Source organism: Saccostrea echinata, unplaced genomic scaffold, assembly GCF_033153115.1.
Source record: "Saccostrea echinata isolate AGI-Se365-2 ecotype Australia unplaced genomic scaffold, CSIRO_AGI_Sech_v1 ptg000086l, whole genome shotgun sequence".
NCBI classification, from domain to species: domain Eukaryota; kingdom Metazoa; phylum Mollusca; class Bivalvia; order Ostreida; family Ostreidae; genus Saccostrea; species Saccostrea echinata.
The window spans coordinates 2,661,615-2,683,761 of NW_026889835.1; the positions used below are offsets into that span (position 1 = coordinate 2,661,615).

Consider the following 22,147-nt stretch of genomic DNA (forward strand, 5'->3'; position numbering starts at 1 on the left):
TTGCAAAAAAAATTTCTATGTATCATGCTTATATAGCTTATTCTAAGCCTTCACTGCGATATCATGATCATCTTCGTAAGGCTGCATGAAGGCACATGCAACAACATGGGTTTTCCAAGGAAAGGGTTTCTGATCCGCTCTGCTCCACATAGTGCAAATGGAGCGGAGCGGATTAGAAACCTTGACTTGGGAAGATGATGCAGCATTTGAAGCATGATACATACACGCATCATGTATGCAGCATGTGTGCAAGATTGGATTACTAGTGCGTTAGGAATGGACCTGTCCTGAAGAAAAACTTCCTAATCACTTATCCGGAAGATATATAGGTAACATGCAGCATCTGAATCACGTTTGGTAAAGTTTGTCATCAATATTGTCTGTTATCATAAATGTATATGTAAGCTTGATCAATGTAAAGATTTAATTGCAATCTGATTAGAATCAGATCCTTTGATCCGCTCACATAGATCGCTACATAAGGATCAGATCTATGTGAGCGGATCAAAGGATCTGATTCTAATCAGATTGGATTTAATGCTTCCTTGATAAATGAATCTGCTATTTTTGTAGAGACTTTAATCCTATCACTTATCCGGAAAATATAGGTCACTCGCATCACCTTATAAAACATTGCATGTATCTGAACCTAAGCATTACTCTTCAAAAACGGAATCGAATACTAATTGTACAAAAGTCCTTATGGCACACTTTTAATAAGGATCTTTCACACACACACACACACACACACACATACACACACTCTCTCTCTCTCTCTCCCTCTCTCTCTCTCTCTCTCTCTCTCTGTGTTGCCCGTGTGGCGCAGTGGTTAGAGCATTTGTTCTAGAAAGAGTCGCGGAGTAAGGGGATGATCCTTGCGTCGCGGGTTCAAATCCCACTGTGGGACGTGAAGACCGGTCCTTCGGATGAAACCGTATAAAACAAGGTCCCGTGTCACAGTATGGGCGCTGGTACGAAAAAGATCCCCCACTGCTCAAAGGCCGGTAGTATCGAGAACAGGTTTAAATTTGCAACCCTCCGGCCACCGGCAAGTGGTGGCATCTCCGTGAGTAAAAAAATTCTCGAAGGGACGTTAAACATCAAAGAAAATCAAAGAAGGGGAAATGGAAGCTGTTTATTTTTTTCTAGTGACTGTAACCTATCTAATTAGGAAAAAAATATCTTTTCTGGAGGCCACCTGTTGTCACCACTAAAAAAAATCGGCGACCACCGGATAAACTATTTTTTTTTACGTTTGTACAAAAGCAACTTATCAGAGTAGCTGATCAGAAACCCTTGCCTAGCGAAGATGCTCGTAATTACGAGAAAAAAGTACGTAATTACGAGAGAAGATCTCGTAATTACGAGATTTTTTTCTCGTAATTACGAGATTTTTTTCTCGTAATAACGAGTTTTTTTTTTCTTATAACGAGATGATTTTCTCGCAATTATGAATTCTTTTCTCGTACATGCGAGATCTTTTCTGGTAATTACGAGATATTTTTTTTTCGGAATTACCATATAGTGATTTTTTTTTTTACTTTGCTTTCGTATACGTTTGGGCTTCCATACTTGAATGATTCTATAATTCTTTTTTATCAATTTTTTCATCTAGTATATCATACGAGTCTGTAGCTTCTAGAAGTGATATCATTTGGTACTGTGAATGGAATATTGCTGCTGTGGTACATGTAGTGGATACTGGACACACGTAGGCCCTAATGTATGTAGCTATTGTTGCTAGGTAGAATGAACTTGCGTTGTCACGTGATCAAACAAATATGGCGCTGGTTTGACGGGCACCTGCTATTGGATGTATATTTTGACTTTTTAAGCATGAACACGAACTGAAGAAATTGAAAATGAAAGGTAACTGACTACGAAATATTCAAACGATGTTTAATGATTAATTTTAAGCATCATTTGACTGTTGAAATTCAAACAAGTGTCAATAACAACAAAGGTTAGATAATATTGCAGTGCTTGTGAATTACGAGGGTACCAAATGAGCCTCAAAATTCGATGAGTCGATGAAAAGGACATTTGCAACTACTACCAATTAAATGTTTGATGTTTAGTACAATTGATAAAGTTCTACATCTGTCTCCATTTTATTGCACTAGTCTGTATAACTGTATAATAGTTAGGTATTATATAAGACTGGTTTGAATGGTAACGGGACGTTTCGCCCCAATTGATGTTTCGCGCCGAGACCATTCGCCCTTAAAGACCTTTCGCGCCGAGACGTTTCGCGCCCGATTTAATCTTCATTGTCTATAACGATATAAATACGATATGTTTTAAGATAAATATTTACATATTAGGTTAATATTGACTTTATTAAAAAAGTTCTAAAGTTACTAAAAAAACTTTCATGTCTGTTTAAATTGTTGAAAATAGGCTTATACCATAATTAAAGGTATAATTATCCATGTGCAGATATAATTATGTTTATTCAGCAATCATAATTGTCTGATTCAGTTTTGTAATTAAGGTGTTATAATTTGGTTTCCAGTGTCCGCAGGGACTTATAGGTCCTTATAGGTCCCTGCGGTGTCAGGTGTTAAGTATAACCCATATAAATTGGTATTATTGATTGAACCAATTGATTGGATTAATATAACACAGTATAAAAGTTAAGAAGTTGATAATTGCTGTTAACAAGTGATAATTGCCACGTGATTAATTGATTGATCTTCGGTGCGAACCGTCCTTGGGCGAAACGTCTCAGCGCGAATGGTCTTTCAGGGCGAACCGTCCCGCACTCGTTTGAATCCCTACTCTCAGCACAGGAACATCTTATTGTCGTGACATACGGCATTAGACATGTTATAACTAATTACTTTAACCGTAAATTTAAGTGTACAGCAAATATTTAATAGGCCTATATATGCAATGTTTAAGATGTGGGAAATTCAAAGGGACCAAAATGAGGAATTGCCTTAACAGGAACACAGTAATTGCATTTCATAAGCTGCATATTTTATTGCTCAAGACCCACCAAGATGATGTTAAGCTCCCGTGATGTTTGTTATTACAATACACATGCTGAAAATCTTCAAAATTTTTAGGTTTGAAGTGGTTTGAGTTTACTTAGTTATAAGGAAACAGTCAACTACACAGAAGAGAAGACAAAAATGCCAGGGGTCAAGCCCAGTTCTTCTTTGACATCTCTTATGATGGACAAACAGGGTAAGATGTTCTTCATTTGAAATACTTGATATACTGTAAATAAGTTCCTGTGGTATTAATCAGAGTGCACAAAGATGCAAATAGGAAATCCTAGTTAAATATACCATGCTTGGATGATATTTAAATGAATTATCAGAGCATTGAATATTCCATACATTAGAAACTGATGATGGAAAAGATGAATTTTGGAAGAATTGATTTTGAGTGCTGTACAAAGCTTTCACGGAAGTAACACGTCACAATTGAAGCAAATTTCCAGGATTAAAAATATGTAACAATGATTTTAAACTCAGTCATAGTTGAAGCAATTTTATCACTAGACACCAGTAATATACGATATTCAATTACATTGAATTCATTCATTCATTACATTGAATTGAATACATTCAAGGTTAATAATTTTCCATTTAGCACAAAGTGAGACAAATGTGACCACCCTAAGTAACACTTTTGGTCACACAGTAACCTTTTGACGTGGTTACTGTCCTTGACAGGGAATTGTCAAGGAGTTATTTTAAAGAATTAGATGAATTCCTTTTCTCCAGTCTTTATTAGAGATGAAATATGTACATCAGTTACATACAAGAGTAACAAGACTGGGTTTGCCAGCCCTACATGTAACACATGGTAATTCTCTAACTGCCCTAAATGTAACCAGCATTAGACTTTTTAGCAGATTGACAGGATGTTGTAGCAGAAAAATATGGAAGTTTTAGCAGAAAAATTTTGGACATTTTAGCAGAAGATTTGTAAGACATTTTAGTGGAATTTGAAATAGTATGCAGACATTTTAGCAGAAAATTCAGGAAATCTTTTTTCTGTTATCCAGTCTCCTGCTCACCCACACTCTCATCGATAGATAGGAGTAGGAATTTAATAGAGAATAGTCTGGGAAGAACTCATAGTTCAGGCACGGATCCAGGAATTGAAGTTGGGGGGGGGCACAAAAAGTAGGCAGGGGGTCTGTGGGCCGCCTTGAAGCCCCCAGTGGGTCCAGGGAGGGGGCTCATGGGGCAAAGCCCCCGGAAGCTCCTGGATTGTAGCGATTTTGTAGGGTAAAAATGAAGTCTACCGAGTAGACATTTTCTCGACAAAACTATCATTTACACTAACTTTGACAATTTTAGGAGGGGGCGCACGCCAGGTGCGTTCCCCTTAAATCTGCCTCTGTAGTTGGAATTCAGTCTTTGACATTTTTTATAGGAAATCTCTAAGAAATAGGGTCTGGTTTAAGTATTCCATCAATTCTACCATGTTCTCCTGTACTTCCCTGTATGAGTTGAGTTTTGTTTTTACCCGTGCCATTAAAGCTTCTATAAAAGCTGATAACTTGGTAATTTATTGGTCAATATTTGCTGACTTTGCATTGATTCTTAACAAAGAATCAAATTTATTTGAAAAAAAATCCAATGAAATGTCCATTGAATTTTTCCAGGTAACAGATTTTTCCTTCGCTAAAATGTCCTATAAATATTCTACTAAAATGTTAGGGATGAGTATCGCCAAAAATTTTGTATCGTGATATGATTCATTTTTTCCAAAAATATTGCAATAGTTACATGTATTTTCATGATATTTGAACACAATTTTTACCATGGTTTCAATTTTTGGAACAAATATATTGTGAAAATGTAACAACTTATTTTTTTCATTATTATTTATATATTAATAAAGCATATTTGGATGCTAGGATACAGGTGAAGCATCGTTTTTTACAATTCCATTAATTGTAATTCAAAAGTATATCCAGAATTTATAATCACATGCTAAATACTGGTATTTTAATCTCCATTTCACAATATGTAATGCACAATTAAAAAGATCACGATATACCTGTATACCAATAAAATCGTGCATCCCTATAAAATGTCCATTTTCACCTTTTACAATTCCGATAAAATTTCCTTTGCCCAATGTAACATCTAATTCTCTGACTGCTACCTTTCAACTCTACTGATTTTTTTGTTTTGTTTTGTTGATAAAATGTAATTGAGTGAATTATAGAATGAACAATTATTTGCTCAAATTGTATTGTCAATAAAAGAGTAGATGACATAATTGACATAATTAATGTCACACCCATCAAGTCTTGATACTTCATGGGGATCAATAACAATGCGATAGCTGAACCATCAAACTTTAAAATACTGTGTAAATGTTTTAACATTTCCATTAATATTTTTAAAAAAATATTGAAGATTATATTTATTTTATTGGCTGTAACTCAGATGTGTTTGAAGATGTACAATATTCCTATTCCAGTTTCACTTATAGTCAAATAAGAGTTGCTATAACTGACTTTGGCATCTAAAGTTGATTATTGTTACTAGGAACCATAAGGCAGGCCCAGATTGATAATATAATCATTATAATAGCTAAATGATACACTATAACCAATAAAGCAGTGGAGATAATAGATTCTTTATAGTTAGTCAGTTTACATATCAGCATGTCTTTGCTGTTAATCGAATTCCTATGATCTCCATGCAATTGTTAATTGTGATGTTGTGTATCAGTGTACATAAGTGTTACTTTTGCTTTGTTATTTGGTGCCTGACTGCATAGCAAACACAGTCTATGAATAATTAACTGTCCATTCGATAACTAGCTTCCCTTAAATCAATGAAAGAGAAAAGAGAATGCCCCAACTGTAACCTCTACAAGTTTGCATTCAATGATTTCCCATTCTGCAGGTAGAGGGTTTTTGAGATATTATTCAGCCCATACAAGGAGGCCAAACATTGGATTAAACTTCCAATTCTAATGTTTATTTAAATCAATAAGTTCAAAGTGGTCAAGTATATTCCGATCTTGAAGTACGTCATAGATGGAACTTTTGACACTTCAGCGCTAGTGTATCTTTGTCAATGAAGGCAGGAACTTGGACATTTAATTGGCGTTGATTAACACTGATGTGGTATTCTGGTAAGGTAAATTTTTTGCTTCAGTTAACTTAAATGGTTAATAAAAATATTATTTGAAATGATTGATTAAATGAAAATAAGGACAAAATGTATCACTGATGGTTGAAATTTAAAAAATAATGGAAGCAGATTCAGATATTAATTGCCAAAAAAATTCTGTTTCAATTTAGCAAAAATAATAGGTCATTAATACCGTATTTAGATGTGAAATGATATAGAAATGATCACTTGGACCGTGTCCATAAACGCTATATGATATATAGTTCTAAAGAAGTTTTGCTAGATCATTCAGTGTCTCTACATAGGTTCCACATGCAATTTAAAAAAAATTAACATATTGAAAGAATGATGATTTAAAATTGTTGTTTTAATTTTGTGAAATTATGAATACCTAGATACATACATGTATATATGGCTTTCAAGTTTCAAGTACATGTTGAATGTTTTGATCTTTGGATTTAACTTTATACAATTCAGCACAAGAGGGTATTGTACACCAAAGAAATGCTAATCTCAATAGAAATTAAAAACTATTTAAAAAAACCTGCTAATCCCAGCTACTCTTAATTACTGGTAAAATAATTAGTCATTAAGGATTAACCTGTGGGTAAAAATTTAAAGGTGAATGAACAATTTTTTTTTAAGCAACAGACCAAGAGACCATCTTATCGATCTTCTAGAAGTACTGCTGATTTAATTAATAAATCATGAATTTCTCTGTAGTCTTGTGTACTACAGTACAGTATGGTGAATGGCTTACTATGCAACAACCTTTTGGATCCTAATTTTATCTGATATTACACTTTACTGTAAAAGAAAAAAAATGCTATATAATGCTGGTATATGATTTTCATTTTCAGAGACTTGTATATACATATGGTTATAAGGTCTTTTCTTAGGCATAAACTGAACAAAATTATTTTGATTTATTGATAGTATAAGTACATGGATGTTGCTTTGAGTTAAGGCTCTTAATGATTTTAAGATGGTAACATTTAAGGGGGTACCCCAACACATACTGCTTTATCAGTGTAGGTGAAAAGCTTTGTATGAGGTATATGGCTTTAATTTTTATAAAGAGCGATAGAGAGAGAGAGAGAAAAGGGGAAAGAAAACTAATACATTTGATTAATGAATAGAAGATCTAGAAAAGGCCAAATAACTTTTTTTCCGATATTCTTGAAATTTTTAGTATATTGCATAAAATCTTTGACATTAAACTGTTCCACTTTTCAGATGTGACTCTGACATCCTTAACGCAATATGCCCGGCGACCAGGTGCTACACAGTCCTCCTCCATGTTACAGAGTGCCAGACAACAGACCTCAGATGAGAAAAGAAACACGGAAATGGAGGACAAAAAGGCAGTACAGGCACCAAAAAAGAAACGCAAGAAAAAACACGGCATTACTGCCAACCTGAGTGGCACGAGATATGAAGTCAGTGAGTATCATATCTCACTTTTTTCTGTGTTTCAATCCTGCCTCTACCCCCCCCCCCCCCCCAACTCCTATTCCCAATTCTATGTTCAAATCATCCAGAGGAGACAGCAAGTGCCACCTGGCTGTGTAAATCAGTCATAATTTTTTGAGAATGCAGTGCAGTGAATGATGGAAGAGAAATGTCTAACTTTAAAAAATGACAAAAATTCAATTTAATAGACCTGAAATCCTAGGAATTTATTTTAGATTTACAAGATTAATTTTTATTTTTCAAAATGAAATTTTAAAAAAATCATTCCTCTGTCTCCATAATACACACTGCATGTCAACCAAATATATAAGACATGAGTTATAAATGGATTACATTTATCATGATTGATCGAAAGACATATTGATATTGTATAAACATTTTGGATGATGATCAGTGTTTGAGAATAGTAAACGAGAAATAAATGCAGAAAGGGGCTTATAATATTTGAAAATTATAAACTCAGAAGAATGAAATTAAGAAATTATATTTCTTCTAAGCATGAATGATACCAGTGTCCTCAAATTTGTTTGGAGAGTGCAGAGGTACAAATATGCTTCTCACCAGTACAAACTGGAGTACACTGTATATGATGGAGGGAGGAGGGGGGGTATGGTAATCAACTACTTAAACACAGTAGTTCTCTCTGGGTACTCCAACTTTTGACCACACCACTGACCCCCTTGCACATACATCATTGTAAACTAAAAATTTTAAATGTTATGATTATTCATATTATAACAAAAATGTTCATTTAACTTTTCTTTCAGTACGATTAATGTGTGAAAAGTGCAAATTTGATATCTGCAAGGATGATGATCCAAACAGGTTAGTGAAAGATTATCAAAAAAAGGAATTTCATTAATTGCATGGGAAATTAGAATTTCAGTTGATTATTCATTGATCTTTATCTAAAGTTCATGTAAAGAAGAAATGTGAAGACATGTTTGATGGTTTTTGATGTGTTATAGTTATGTTCCTCTGTATTTTGAAGATAATACGTAAGTTATGTCACTAGTCCGCAGAAAATAAAGCCATGCACAGCCAAGGCACAAAATGGCTGCTTTTTTTTTCTATTTTGATGTTAGTTTTCTGCTTTATACAGTAACTTAAAAATGTTTGTGAAATTATTTTTATGTACTGTCCACAAGAAACTACAGTTGAACTTCGGTATCTCGAACACTGATATCTCGAATACCATGGATATGTCAAAGTGATTTGGAAGTCCCCATCCACTTATTCTTTAATTATTTTACCCCTGATGTCTCAAATCCTTGGATATCACGAAGTATTTTCTCATTCCCATCGAGTTCGAGATAACAAGGTTTGACTGTAATTGTAAGTAAAGTACAAAGCATCAATGGTGTCTGTACAAAAATTGAGATTTTGCAAAATTTAGTTGATTAAAAATTATATAATACTTCATGCACTTTAATAAACAGAGTTTGAAGGTAGGGTAAAGTTTTACTATCAATACTATGAGATTAGGATGTCTCCGAGACTTATCTGATCTAGCTAGGCTAAGATACATAAGCTTCTCATTTATTGACCCAGAGGACCAGCAGTTTACCACTGCATAAATACTAGGGATGCTGGAATTCAGTGGGCCATCTGAAGCTTCAGGGAACATCTTTTTTTTTAATACATAAAAATGGTTGACAATAAAAAAAAAATGAATAGTGGGGATGGTTCTGAGGTTGCACCTCTACCTGATAAAGATGAAAGAAGTACATGTACCTTATTCATAATTTCAGTAGAACTGCAGCATGAAATTAAAGCAACATACTGCAGAATTTCTTTGATGTAGCACACATTCCACAATAATTGTGCTTTTGTTGAGTCTTGTGTATATAGTATTTTCTTAAAACTTGTCCTTGAAAACTTTTTATGATCGAGGAGTTGATTTTTTTTTTTTCACTCTATGATGTAGAAATTTCCTTTGAAGATTTTTTTTTTACTTTTTGTGAAGAAATGTTATTTTGTACTATAGGTATCTCATATTTTTCTATATTTTTGTTTAGCTACCTCATCTGGAGTGACAGTTTTGTGTCTGCAGACAGAATTACAGAACTCAAGCCATTCCAGAGAATCAACCACTTTCCAGGCATGGTGGAAGTCACAAGGAAGGATTGCCTGGCTCGCAACATGATTAAGTAAGCCAGCAATTCAGTATACATTCATTTTGTAAAAGACCAGCAAAAATTTACATTTAATGTATTATCCTTGTCATTTAATTCGTTTCTGAGATGGAATTGCATGTATTATGCATATTCATGAATAATTAAAATTAAGTGAGAAACTGAGCAAGCAATAGGTCGGAAATGCCTTTTCTTCATGAAAACTTTGACATTATATTAGAAGCAAAGAAATGTTTGGTGCATATGTAATAGGTTGTTAATGGTGTTTAATAATTTTATAACTCCATGTAAAGATATGATCTCATGTATAGGATTTTTTGTGTAGGATTCAAAGACACCATGCTGATGAGTTTAACTTCATCCCAAAGTCTTGGATTCTGCCAGCAGACTTCAGTATGCTACAAAATTATGCTAAAGACCTCAAGGCTAAGAAAAAATACAAAACCTTCATAGTCAAACCGTCCAATGGAGCACAAGGGCATGGGTAAGTTTGTAATAAGTGTTAAAAGTTTTTATTTTTTTTTGGTATCAAATATAATTTAAAACTTGAGTAAAGGTAGTGGTGGTGGTGGTGGGGGGTGTTAATTTTTTTCTACAAAATATAAGTATCTTGAAGCCTTACCCTCTGGTGTCATTTTTTTTTTCCTCACAAAAGTCGGCAATTACACATTATGAGTCCTCCATTTTATCTATAAATACAAAAAATGAATATTTGATAATTTTAAAAGTATTTTTAATTTGTCTTTTTTTTTTATTATTTTTTAGAATTCAGTTATATAGGAATGCAGAAAAAATACCCCCCTCTGAACATTTCATTGTGCAAGAATACATAGACAAACCTCTTCTTCTGGAGGGCTACAAATTTGATCTGCGCATCTATGTTCTTGTGACATCATGTGATCCCTTGCGAATATTTATATTCAATGATGGACTTGTGAGAATGAGTACAGATAAATACACCAATCCCTCCGATGGAAACCTGGTGAGAACACAGAACTGAGTAATTCAATAATATTTGACACACTTGGTATTAATACGCATAAGATATATCATATATAAATACTGTTTCATGTTCCATTATAACAACATTTTGATTTTTGATGTCTATTTTTTGTTTCAGGGTAACCTATTCATGCATTTGACGAATTATTCTGTGAACAAACACAATGAATTCTACCAGAAAGGTGACTCGGTGGAGACTGGAAGCAAGCGATCAATCCGCTACTTTAATGATTATCTACGTAAAAATGACTATGATATTGTGTTACTATGGCGACGAATCTATGACATGGTGGTAAAGACACTTTTGGTGGCTCACCCCCATCTCCTTCATGCCTACCGAATGTGTCGCCCCGGTGCTCCAGCAGGAAGTGATAGTGTTTGTTTTGAAGTGCTGGGATTTGACGTGTTAATCGACAGAAAGTTAAATCCATGGTTGCTGGAGGTAAAGTTTGAAGCTTTTTAAAGACCTTGAATTTTTCATAATTTTCTAGTGATTGCTGAACATTTTAAAAAATCAGGCTGTATAAATATTGCTGTCTTTAAAGGAAGATAACTTGTTGCTGATTTGTATGTTTTACAGATCAACCGATCTCCTAGTTTTGGTACAGATGAAAAAATTGACTTTGATATAAAATCAGCTCTTATAGAAGATACAATTCGCCTTCTGAATATCAAGTATGTATTTTTTATTTTTGAAATTGTGTACACATTTCTTCAACTCCCGTTCACCCGAGGAACTCACTCTGTTATATATGCTGGCTTTTATTTGCTCTGCAGAATAAGTGATAAGAGAAGGAATTACTTTGCTCAAAAGGCTGAGGCTCAAAAGAGATTATTTCGGACCACCAAACGTAGTGATGCTGACATGACGGAGCTAGATAAAAAGAAACAGAGCATCGAAAAACGCAAGGAGGAACTTGTATGTATAAACTTGGATCGCAGGATCTTTAAAATATATTTATAGATATGGTGATCTATGGATAAGATATGAACATTCAAGAACATTTTACAGCATTAACAAGAGGCCCAAGGGCCTTAACGGTCACCTGAGTATAATACAACAATTTAGAAGTTAAATACACTGATAGATGAAGCTTTGTTGCCCTAAAGCAAGAGAAGTACGAAGATCAGGATCAACAAAATAATTAGTCTAGTATTCAGTATCAACTCATAAATTAAGTTCTAATCTGTCCCCCACTTAACACTATCACATGCAGACTATTAACAAACTATTAGTGCTTCTGTACTATTTTTAAACCCATATTAAGACCTCTAGCATTGACCTCTCTTATGGTCTTTGAAGAACTTTTAATAAGATAAGTTATTTTTGTCTCATTTTTATTTATCTATTACTTACAGGTCTACCTGATTATTAAAACTAAGAAAATACTTTTTGAATTATATGATAAACATTCTTGCATAATTATCTATTCTATTAACCTTCCAAATGTATTATTTACAGTGATTAATTATCAAAGGTGAATGGAAAAGGGGAATAACTTCTCTCAGTAAAATGCAAATTAATAGAGCCCTGCCCAGGACTAGAATGCTTAGATAAATGGTCCAGATGTTCAAAAATCTGGTAGAAATATGCTTACTTATATCATTTAAACTTTTACTCAGTTTTCTTCCGATATGCCCAGAAGCAGAGAAGAATTTCACAGGTACAATGCATTTTCACTAAAGATTCAACAAAGCCTTACCTTAACACCAGAACCCAAGACCAAGGGTCAAGAAATTTACAAATTTGGAAGAGTTACCCTCATCATCATAACTATGGACTTTAAAGAATTAACACTTTTCCACTATATTATCAAAAGCCCCCCCCCCCCCCCTCGTTATGCCAGAACCCCTGATCCTAGGACCACAAGATTTAAAAATTCTGTTTGAAGCTCCATTTTCATCATAGCTAAGCAATTTATTTATCAGCTCATCACCAAGGAGCAGACAGGATTAATTAATGATTAATTAATAGAATTAATGCTTTTTCACTATATAATCAATAGAGCCCCCCCCCCCCCCCCTCCTCAAGAACCCCAAAAACTGAGGCCATATATTTAAAAATTTTGGAAGAGGCATCCTTGCCTATCGTAATCATGCATTTAGTTTGTTTAAATAATCTCCAGTAGCAGAGAAGAAGATTTTCAAAGAATCAATGCATTTTCACTATATAATCAATAGAGCCCCGTCCTAACACCAGAACCCCTGACCCTGGGGCCATGGCTTTCACAATTCTGGAAGAGGCCCACCTCCTCATCATAACTATGTACTTAGTTTATCACCTTAATGCCCAGGAGCAGAGGAGAAGATTTTCAAAGAATTAATGCATTTTCACTATATAGTCATTAGAGCCCCGCCCTAACACCAGAACCCCTGACCCTGGGGCCATGAAATTCACAATTTTGGAAGAGATACTCTTGCTCATCATAACTATGTACTTAGTTACTTTATTAAATATCCAGGAGCAGAGAAGAAGATTTTCAAACAATTAATGCATTTTCACTATATAATCAATAGAGCCCCGCCCTAACACTAGAACCCTTGACCCTGGGGCCATGAAATTCACAATTTTTGAAAAGGCACTTTTGCTCATCATAGCTATATACTTAGTTACTTTATTTAATTCCCAGGAGCAGAGAAGAAGATTTTCAAAGAATTAATGCTTTTTCACTATATAATCTATAGAGCCCCGCCCTAACACCAGAACCCCTGACCCTGGGGCCATGAATTTCACAATTCTGGAAGAGGCACTCTTGCTCATCATAACTATGTACTTAGTTACTTTATTTAATACCCAGAGGCAGAGAAGAAGATTTTCAAACAATTAATGTATTTTCACTATATAATCAATAGAGCCCCGCCCTAACACCAGAACCCCTGACCCTGGGGCCATGAATTTCACAATTTTGGAAGAGGCAGTCTTGCTCTTCATAACTATGTACTTAGTTACTTTATTTAATACCCAGGAGCAGAGAAGAAGACTTTCAAAGAAGTAATGCACTTTCACTATATGATCTATATAGCCCCACCCTGGGGCCAGAATCCCTGACCCTGGGGCCATGAATTTCACAATTTTGGTAGAGGGCTCAATGCTTATTACAATGATGCCAACAGTTAGAGTGCTTGATGTCCAGGAGTAAAGAAGAAGATTTTTAAAGATTGCATTATTTTTGGTGGTTTTAGCCCCACCCCTCAGGCCCCAGGGGGGCAGGGACCATGACATTCACAATTTTTGTTCCCCTTCACCCATAAATGCTATATGCCAAAATTGGTTGAAATTGGTTGAGCGGTTTCAGAGAAGAAGCTAAAAATGTTCAAATGTTAACGCACTGACGAACGACGAACGCCGACGGACAAAAACGGATAGCAATAGGTCACCTGAGTGACTCAGGTGACCTAAAAAGTAAAAAAAAAAACAAAAAAAACTCCATTTTATCATTATTTTGGAGTTTTATCTTTAGTTTATAAAGTTATTACAATGTATAGAAAACATTTTTTATATAAATAATGACTTTACAGAAAGAGCATTTAGCCAGAGTGAGAAAGGCCACAGCTCGAGAGGATTTTGAGAACAGGAATGCCGGGAGGTTTCGAAGAATATTTCCCTCTGAAGACAAAATGAAGCAGCAGAAATATGTCAACATCATGTCTTCCATATTTGGAATTGTTATGTCTGGGCGGGCACCTGCAATGCAGAAAGAAATTCAGAAAGTTTATAACAACCAGTGGAGGGTAAGAGTGCTCTACATTTAATTTTCTGTGTTACAGTGTTGACATGTGGTTTATGGTTCAAATCTGCAGTGAATAAGCATCATGTATGAATTGTAGTGGTTTATTCAGTCATAATGAATGTCACATTTATTTTCATAGCTATGTTTTAGTTGTTTGAAGTAGTTCAGATCCTATTTATCATTCCACAGGAGGAAGACTTATTGGACATGATTGCAGAGTGTGAAACTGATGAAAAAGATGGAAAACTCTACTCTGGTGGGAGCAAGATTCCAAGAGGACCAAAGGTAGGTTCTCTGAAGCATATAGTCACAACAACAAGGATAAAGCTAATTTACTTATGGGTAACAATTTCTTACCTTTAACTGTAACAGCAAACTCCTATATGTATAAGTCAAACAATGCTAATAAATACCACTTATATACAGCAAAGTTGATATTGTCAGAGTATTAATGTTATACACAATTATTGTCTTTGGACAACTTGTAGCCTTTGTCAAGTATGCCAGTCAGTGTCCAGAGTCCTCCCATGGAGGATGAGTTTGAGGAAATGGAAGAGGAAGAGGCAGAATATGCCTCACCCCCAGGGTCCCCCAACTTAAACAGACGAGAAAGTCGCCCTCCCTCCAATAAATCCCGCCCTGGCTCCCTGCGACCAGACAGTCGAGTCAGTAATGATGCTTCTAGTCTTTGTAATTCTCGGCCAAACTCAGGTGTGTCCAGTATGAGGTCACGACCTCAGAGCAATATGTCAGCCTTGAACTCAAGGTCAAAGTCATTGTCACGGCTGACCGGGAAGCAGTCTGTTTTACAGAGATCCTTAATTGTAAGTCAAACTGTATTATCTTCTTATTTTCATGTTTCTGCATTTTATTCAGTGGAGATAAATTCTTTGAACATTTTTGTTGGAATCATACTATCAGTACAGTAAAAACAAGGTTACAACGAATATGTTTACAATGAATAACACTTACAGTGAAGTGATTTTCATTCCCTGTGTTTTTTTTGAAATATAAACTTAACAGGTACATATATAGTGAATTACATTAATGATGAATCAAAATCGTTTGCTGGCACACTGCTATTAGCTTGCTTTACTTTATTATTTGTATATATGTAATTCTTGTCTTTGAAACTGCATGAGGAGTAGATTTCAGACAAAAAATATTTCTCGTTGCTTTTATTAGGATGATAATTTCCTAATTACTGTGGTCAAAGAGAGAGAGGATGAATTGACAAAGAAAACTCTACAGGCTCTGAATGAAATGAGAATCAAATTCCCAGGAAAGACTGACCAAGAAGCAGAGCTGATATTAGATACTGTGAGTTCTCTATTTTGGGTAGTACATGCATTTCAAACTTCAGGTTTTCAGATACAAATACATTTCAAAGAAGATATTTCCATTTAACAAAAATGGGGAAATTGGTCTAATAAAAGCAAAATATTATTTGTTTAGGGAATACTATATAATTCAGTCCGTCAGAGATTTTGAAGAATTGTCATCTGAAGGGGGTGGTATGGGGAAAAATTCACTAAAAATATTTTAAACCCCTGTATCAATAAATACCCTGCATCAAGATAAAGTATGTTTAATGTGCAACAGGAAGACCATCAATTTTGGTCTTACAGTATCTAAACTTCAAGGTGCAGGGACTACCCTGCCAGGAAATATGTGCCAAAGACTGTTTCTTTCCTTTTTTTGGCTTATAGTGTGTTATTTTGATAGAATACAACTTCTTCTTAAGACCCAATTAAAAACTACTAGTATGTTATGATATCATCCTCTGTGCACAGCTTGGAATGAAAAATATTTATTTTGCATTCGACTTTATCATAAAATTTTTATAAGAAAACATATTTCTTTATTTCAGCTTCATGAAAACTGGAAATTTCACAAACCAAGGATTGCTTCTTACTGGCTAGTCAAGCTAGACTCAATTAAAAGACGAAAGGTATGGTGCTAAGCACTAAGCAAAATATAAAGCAATAATTGAATTTATTTTTTTTAATTAAATTGAAAATTAGATATGAATATCATTTACCAGTAACTATCAGTTGAATTCAGAATCGTGTTTTCTAGGTGATAGATATAGTTCGTTCCAATGTGCGGGCCGTGCTACAGAGGATTTGGCGTATCAGTGATGTGGATAACTTGAGGTTGTATAGGATTTTTACACGAGTGTTTAATCGTTTACTGTGGAGCCATGGACAAGGGCTGTGGAACTGTTTCTCAACAACAAGGTACCCTTTACTGGAAAACAAACCTGCCTGTATATACATGTACACACAATCCCTATTCATCAAAATTTTAATTTTTTTAACATGAAAAATCATTTTATAAAAACAATGACAAGACCATTTTTTTAAATGATCACTTTATAAAACAAACAATAACAAGGTAATTGAAAATGATGAAGATTGCTTGTACCCCAACACTAAAATTTTTATTTGTACATTTTTTTGATTCAAATGGATATATTCCTTTACAATAAACCAATATTTGTAATCATTATGACTGAATTTTATTTTACGGAAATATAATAATTTATGTGTACAGTTTTTGCAATCAACAGACATTTTACAATGATTTAGTTTGGTCGAAAACTTGAAATGTTTATTTGTAGTAGTATACTCATTACATTAAATATGTGCCTACATACATTAAATATGTGCCAAATAGTGATAAAATTTTCTTTGTGTTCCAGTCAAAATGGAAGTTGGGAGACCATTTTTAGCAAAAGCTCTGAAAACATTTGTGAAAATGAGTTCAACTGTTGCAGACGTATTGTGCAGTTGTGTCGCGATTGTCTGTTAATTGTTTACCAGTTTGCTGCAGAGGCCAAGTCGTCCAGTCAGCATAACTCGGAAAACACAGATCTGAGTTCCACTGGGTATGTAACACACATCTTAATCAGGTCTAAACATTGTATGGAGAAAGCAAGGAACATCAGGATTTTCCTTTAAAACACTCATGAGGTTAATAAACAGAACACTCATGTTACCCTTAAACAGAATACTGTGTACAGGGTTATTTTCGCCCCGTGTTATTTTCGTCCTTTCACACTTGGGAAAAACTTTGCCCTGTTTTAAATTTGCCAAGTCACAATTCTGTTTAAGAAATTATACTGTCTTCTTTGCATTCACCCTGTCTTAAATTCGCCCACTTGTGTCTAGGGCGAAAGGGGCAAAAATAAAGCAGAGGCAAAAATTTCCCTGTATACAGTAGTAATACATGTATGGTATTGACAACAAAATTAGATTATTTTGTTTGTGTTTCAGAAGTTGTTTTCAATTCATACACTCATATAGTAAAGTAAAACCATAAAGGAGTATGAAACTTATTTTTGAGCAGTGAAGTAATTTAAATCATGAAATTTTAATGTTTTGCTCTTCATTCTTTTGACTGTTAATATGAAGAAAAAAGAATTTGTTATTTTCTATGCAATTAAGTGATTTATTAGCTTTCCGCTAGTAAATCATAAAGATTCTGTTGTAATATTGTGGTTAAAGTATGCTTTCTGCTAGTAAATCGTAAATATTCTGTTGAAATATTGTAATTATTTTCTATACAATTAAGCAAGCTTTCTCTAATTCTCTAAAATTTTGTAAATGTAATATTGTGATTATTTTCTCAGAACCTTATCCTCCCGAGATAAATCCTCCTCGACTGTGATGGCCCTCCCAAGTACGCAGACCATGAGCCAGCGGTACTCCAAGCTCTACCCCCGCGCTGACACCACCGCCACCTGATGGCCACCGCCTAGCTTATCTCCTCATTTTGTGCAATCACTTCTTACTACATGTATAAGAACAAAGACATACCTTTACCTTTTGTTAACTACCTTGTTGTGCTTGTTGTTGCTAATAAGTGTTGGAAATTAACTGTTATTTGGCTGTGTTAATATCTTTCAAACGCCCATTCAAAGACAGGAATTTTGCATTGTTATTGATTTTTTTTCCGATGAGTTTGACTTTTTTGTTGACTTTTGAATTTTATGGCTTTTTGGGGGGCAAAATGTCTCCATGACTTTTGGATAAAATTACTTTTAAAAACATTTTACTAAGGTCTGTAATTTTATAAGACTATATATTTTTTACGCTTTGTAAATTTTAATTTTCATAGAATATTTCATAATATTTATTACTTCTTGATAAAGTTAGGTATATTATCAAATCTATTGCATCGTTGAATTTGACAACATTGTTTAAGTACTATTTATTGCAAGAATAATATATAATTCTGCTTAGTAGGAACAATATTCAGTTTCTTTCTTTAGATTATATGTATTATAATAGTTTTATTTTGAACCCCCACCCCCTTTTTTTAAATAGTAATTTAGATTATTTCTGGTGCTCATGTTATAAATAATAAACATATACCTGTACTCCTGAAAAATATTATTGTAAGTTTATAAGTAGGTTATAATTGCCAAAATGAAAAAAAATAATACTCCAAGATTTCTTTTTTCCATTTCAAATGAAAAATATTAAATTTAAAAGGAATAAGTGTACTTTATGTTAGAAAAGATGTTTTTCATTAAATAATAATGCAAACAAATAAAAATTTTATTCCAAAAGATAATTCAAACTAGTCACTCTGATATAGTAAAAAAAAAAATGGCCCATAGTAAAAATATAAATGGCCATATCTTTGGCTATACATGTTCAGTAAAATCACTTAAAAATTTGCAAATTTGAATGTTACTATCTTATTGCTGATCGATGCAATACTTACTGGAACAGTTGTTGTTCTGAAGAATTACAAGTAATACCATAACCTAGTGCATGTACATTGTATATTATGCACAAGATTGGCAACAGATGGTCAGTGAATTTACCTTGACATGTATATTTGTTACCTAACTAAATTTTTATGCTTATATATAGAGAAATTATGGGGTTGCTGTAATTTACAAACCTCTTTAACTTAAGGCTGCTCTTTTTTTCAGTTTTGCCATTTGAACATATCTGGGTATGATATTCTTTTTTTCATAATTCCACTTTGCCGCTTCAGTTTTTGATGATATGAAAAAATGTGTATGTTTGGTGACAACTTTTCCCATTTTCCCTGGCCTCTATAAACTTGTGAATGTTAATTGTACTTTAAAGGGATGTTGATTTATCTTGACTTAAACACAGCAGGAAATGGTTTTTCCCTCAAAAGGATGATTTGCTACTTTAGGTAACCCAGATTCAGACTTTCCTTCTTTGAGAATAAACTGGTGAAAAGATCACAATTAAATGCAAAGATCCACTGCATACTGAATTCTGGGTAATTTTCGCCCCATGTTATTTTCGCCCTTTCAAACTTGCAAACTATTTTGCCCATTTTTAAATTCGCCCAGTCACAATCCTGTTCAAGAAATTTATACTGTGCTCTTTGAATTCACCCTGTTTCAAATTCGCCCACCAGTGAGTAGGACGAAAGGGGCGAAAATAAAACGGGGGCAAAAATTTCCTTGTATACACTGCAGTGCTTTAATTACCTGTTTTTCTTCAACATCTTGCGACCATGAGCACCAGCTGCTAGTATCTGTCCTTTTTAGTTTTCAAAATCAACCATATATAGTCTATTGATATTATTACTATTTTTGTTTTCTAAAAGCTTTGTCCTTGTTTGTGTCAAACTTGGACTTTAAATTATAGTTCTTCTATATTAGTACCATGTAAGCAATAAAACCAAATATTGTATTAGCACATACATGTATAATTATTGGCTTGCATTATGTTAGTTTTTCAACCTTCCCTGTTAATAAATAATGATGAATATATGAAATTAACAATAGCATAACCCAGTTAACTTGGACTGTCAGAAAATAACAATATCTAGCTTTGATACGATTGAAAAAGTGCTATATTTGTGCCAATGCAGTGGGGACTGCAAAGCATGTTAATTACACGAGACAATTAAATGAGTTCAAACATAATTAAATTAATACACCACCACTAATAAACCAACCAAATATCCATCAAAGGCAAATGCAGTTTTGTTCCAGGTTGTTCTCAAAATACCTGTACATGCAGTCTACTGCTTATTGTTATAAAAGCTCTGTGATATCCACTGTATTGATGTTTTTTTTTAAAACATTTTAGTGATGTTTTATTCTACCTTACATATTTTAACAGAAGATGTTTTTCTTCTGTTAGCATGCATTTTGTGATTTTACACAATTCCTCATTTTAGCATGGATTTTCTTTGTATTCAACTTGTTCAAGTTTTTTTTATTGATAGCTTTGAGAATGTGAACAAATGATCAGTCTCCATACACAAGTACTGTAAAGTTTGTGGACAAATAATTTGTTTGACAAAGTTGGGCTTACATACTTTATATGCTTAAAAAATCAAACCACCTTCTGAATGATTTAGCTCAAATGTTCCTATTGTTAGTTGTGACATTATAGTTATACAGACTTACACCTCATAATAAATATTTTTATGACAAATATTTTGTTTTTTATTTAAAACATTGTCTCTAGAAATTATTACTCATGCAACAATTCTAGTTTGGAGGAAAATTAGTTCAAGTTTATATTTATAGTCTACTTGAGATATAGTATTTCCTTTTAAAGACTCCAGATAACAATGGATACCCAGGTTTTAAAAATGTACATTAGAATTTTTAAATATTGACACATACTGAAAGTTTATAGGGCAGTTTCTGTGATATTCAAGTTCTGAAGTACCAGTGCTAAAACTGATTTACCTCCCTTTAGGTATAGACAATGAAATGAAGATGTTACAGTCGATAGAGATTTCAATTACAAAGAAGATTTCTACATAATATTTACATTTCCAAATATTTTTCCTTAAGATTCTTTGCAAATTTGAAAAAGTTCAGGTTCTCATGAACTGCAGTGGGATGGGTAAGAATATTTCCATTGTGACATAATTGAAGTCAAAATATAGTGCAAACTTTTTTTTTTCAAAAATGATACATGTAGTTGAATGACAAAAATATGTGGCAAGTCATTAGAAAAATAATGTAAATATATGAATTTCATGTTTTTGACCAGTTATGAATTCGTGCCTGCATATTTATGAAGCGCTAACGTGCTTCATGAGATATGCCGGCGTGAAGCGTTGTAGTTCATGTCCTCATGAATTCTCAAAAATTAAATTTATTTCTTAAATTAAACCAAATGGATTGGAATATAGACTGTCATAATTTGATAAACAGCTGAACAATTGTTATTTGTAAGATGTGTAATTTACTAGTACATTTCTTGGCATCTGTAGCAAACCATTAAAATTTTATTAGTTTTAACATGTGCAATGATTATTCACCAATTCAAGGGAGTTAGACGGGGGGGGGGGGGGGGGGGGGGGGGGGGGGGGGCACTAATTTTGTCTTTATAGGGTTGGTTTTTGTGGTATAGATGTTCAATTTATTTAATGGGTTTTATTTTTTTGAATAAGCATAGACAGAAATTTGTAAACTTTGCAACTGTGTCCAGGCCCCTTTAAAAAGAAAGAAAGACAAATAGACAAATAGATGTGGGCTTGCTTGTTTTTCTGCAATCTATCACCACTTCTCTGCTCATTTGAATGAGCTGTATTTTATAAATTCTAAAAAAAAGAAACAAACATGGAAGTCCTCATATACCTTTTTCCAAGCTACTAGTATTTTAAGTCCAAATCAAAGTAGCTCGTTAAAGAAACATTTGCCTTCTGATTCACTCTGAATTCATTA

At 33.8% G+C, this 22,147-nt stretch overlaps 1 protein-coding gene across 1 annotated transcript; it reads left to right on the forward strand.

Moving 5' to 3' along the window:
* Positions 1–1,727: 1,727 nt before the first annotated feature.
* On the forward strand, positions 1,728–18,481 carry LOC133177029 (tubulin polyglutamylase TTLL7-like). Its single transcript, XM_061312113.1, has 18 exons — positions 1,728–1,869; positions 3,072–3,192; positions 7,353–7,559; positions 8,357–8,414; positions 9,608–9,739; positions 10,050–10,208; positions 10,490–10,706; positions 10,845–11,168; positions 11,307–11,401; positions 11,504–11,645; positions 14,246–14,458; positions 14,647–14,742; positions 14,946–15,281; positions 15,643–15,777; positions 16,328–16,408; positions 16,537–16,697; positions 17,162–17,347; positions 18,092–18,481. The coding sequence occupies exons 2-18, from the start codon at positions 3,138–3,140 to the stop codon at positions 18,204–18,206; spliced, it is 2,712 nt and encodes a 903-aa protein (XP_061168097.1). The 5' UTR covers positions 1,728–1,869; positions 3,072–3,137; the 3' UTR covers positions 18,207–18,481.
* The last annotated feature ends 3,666 nt before the right edge of the window (positions 18,482–22,147 follow it).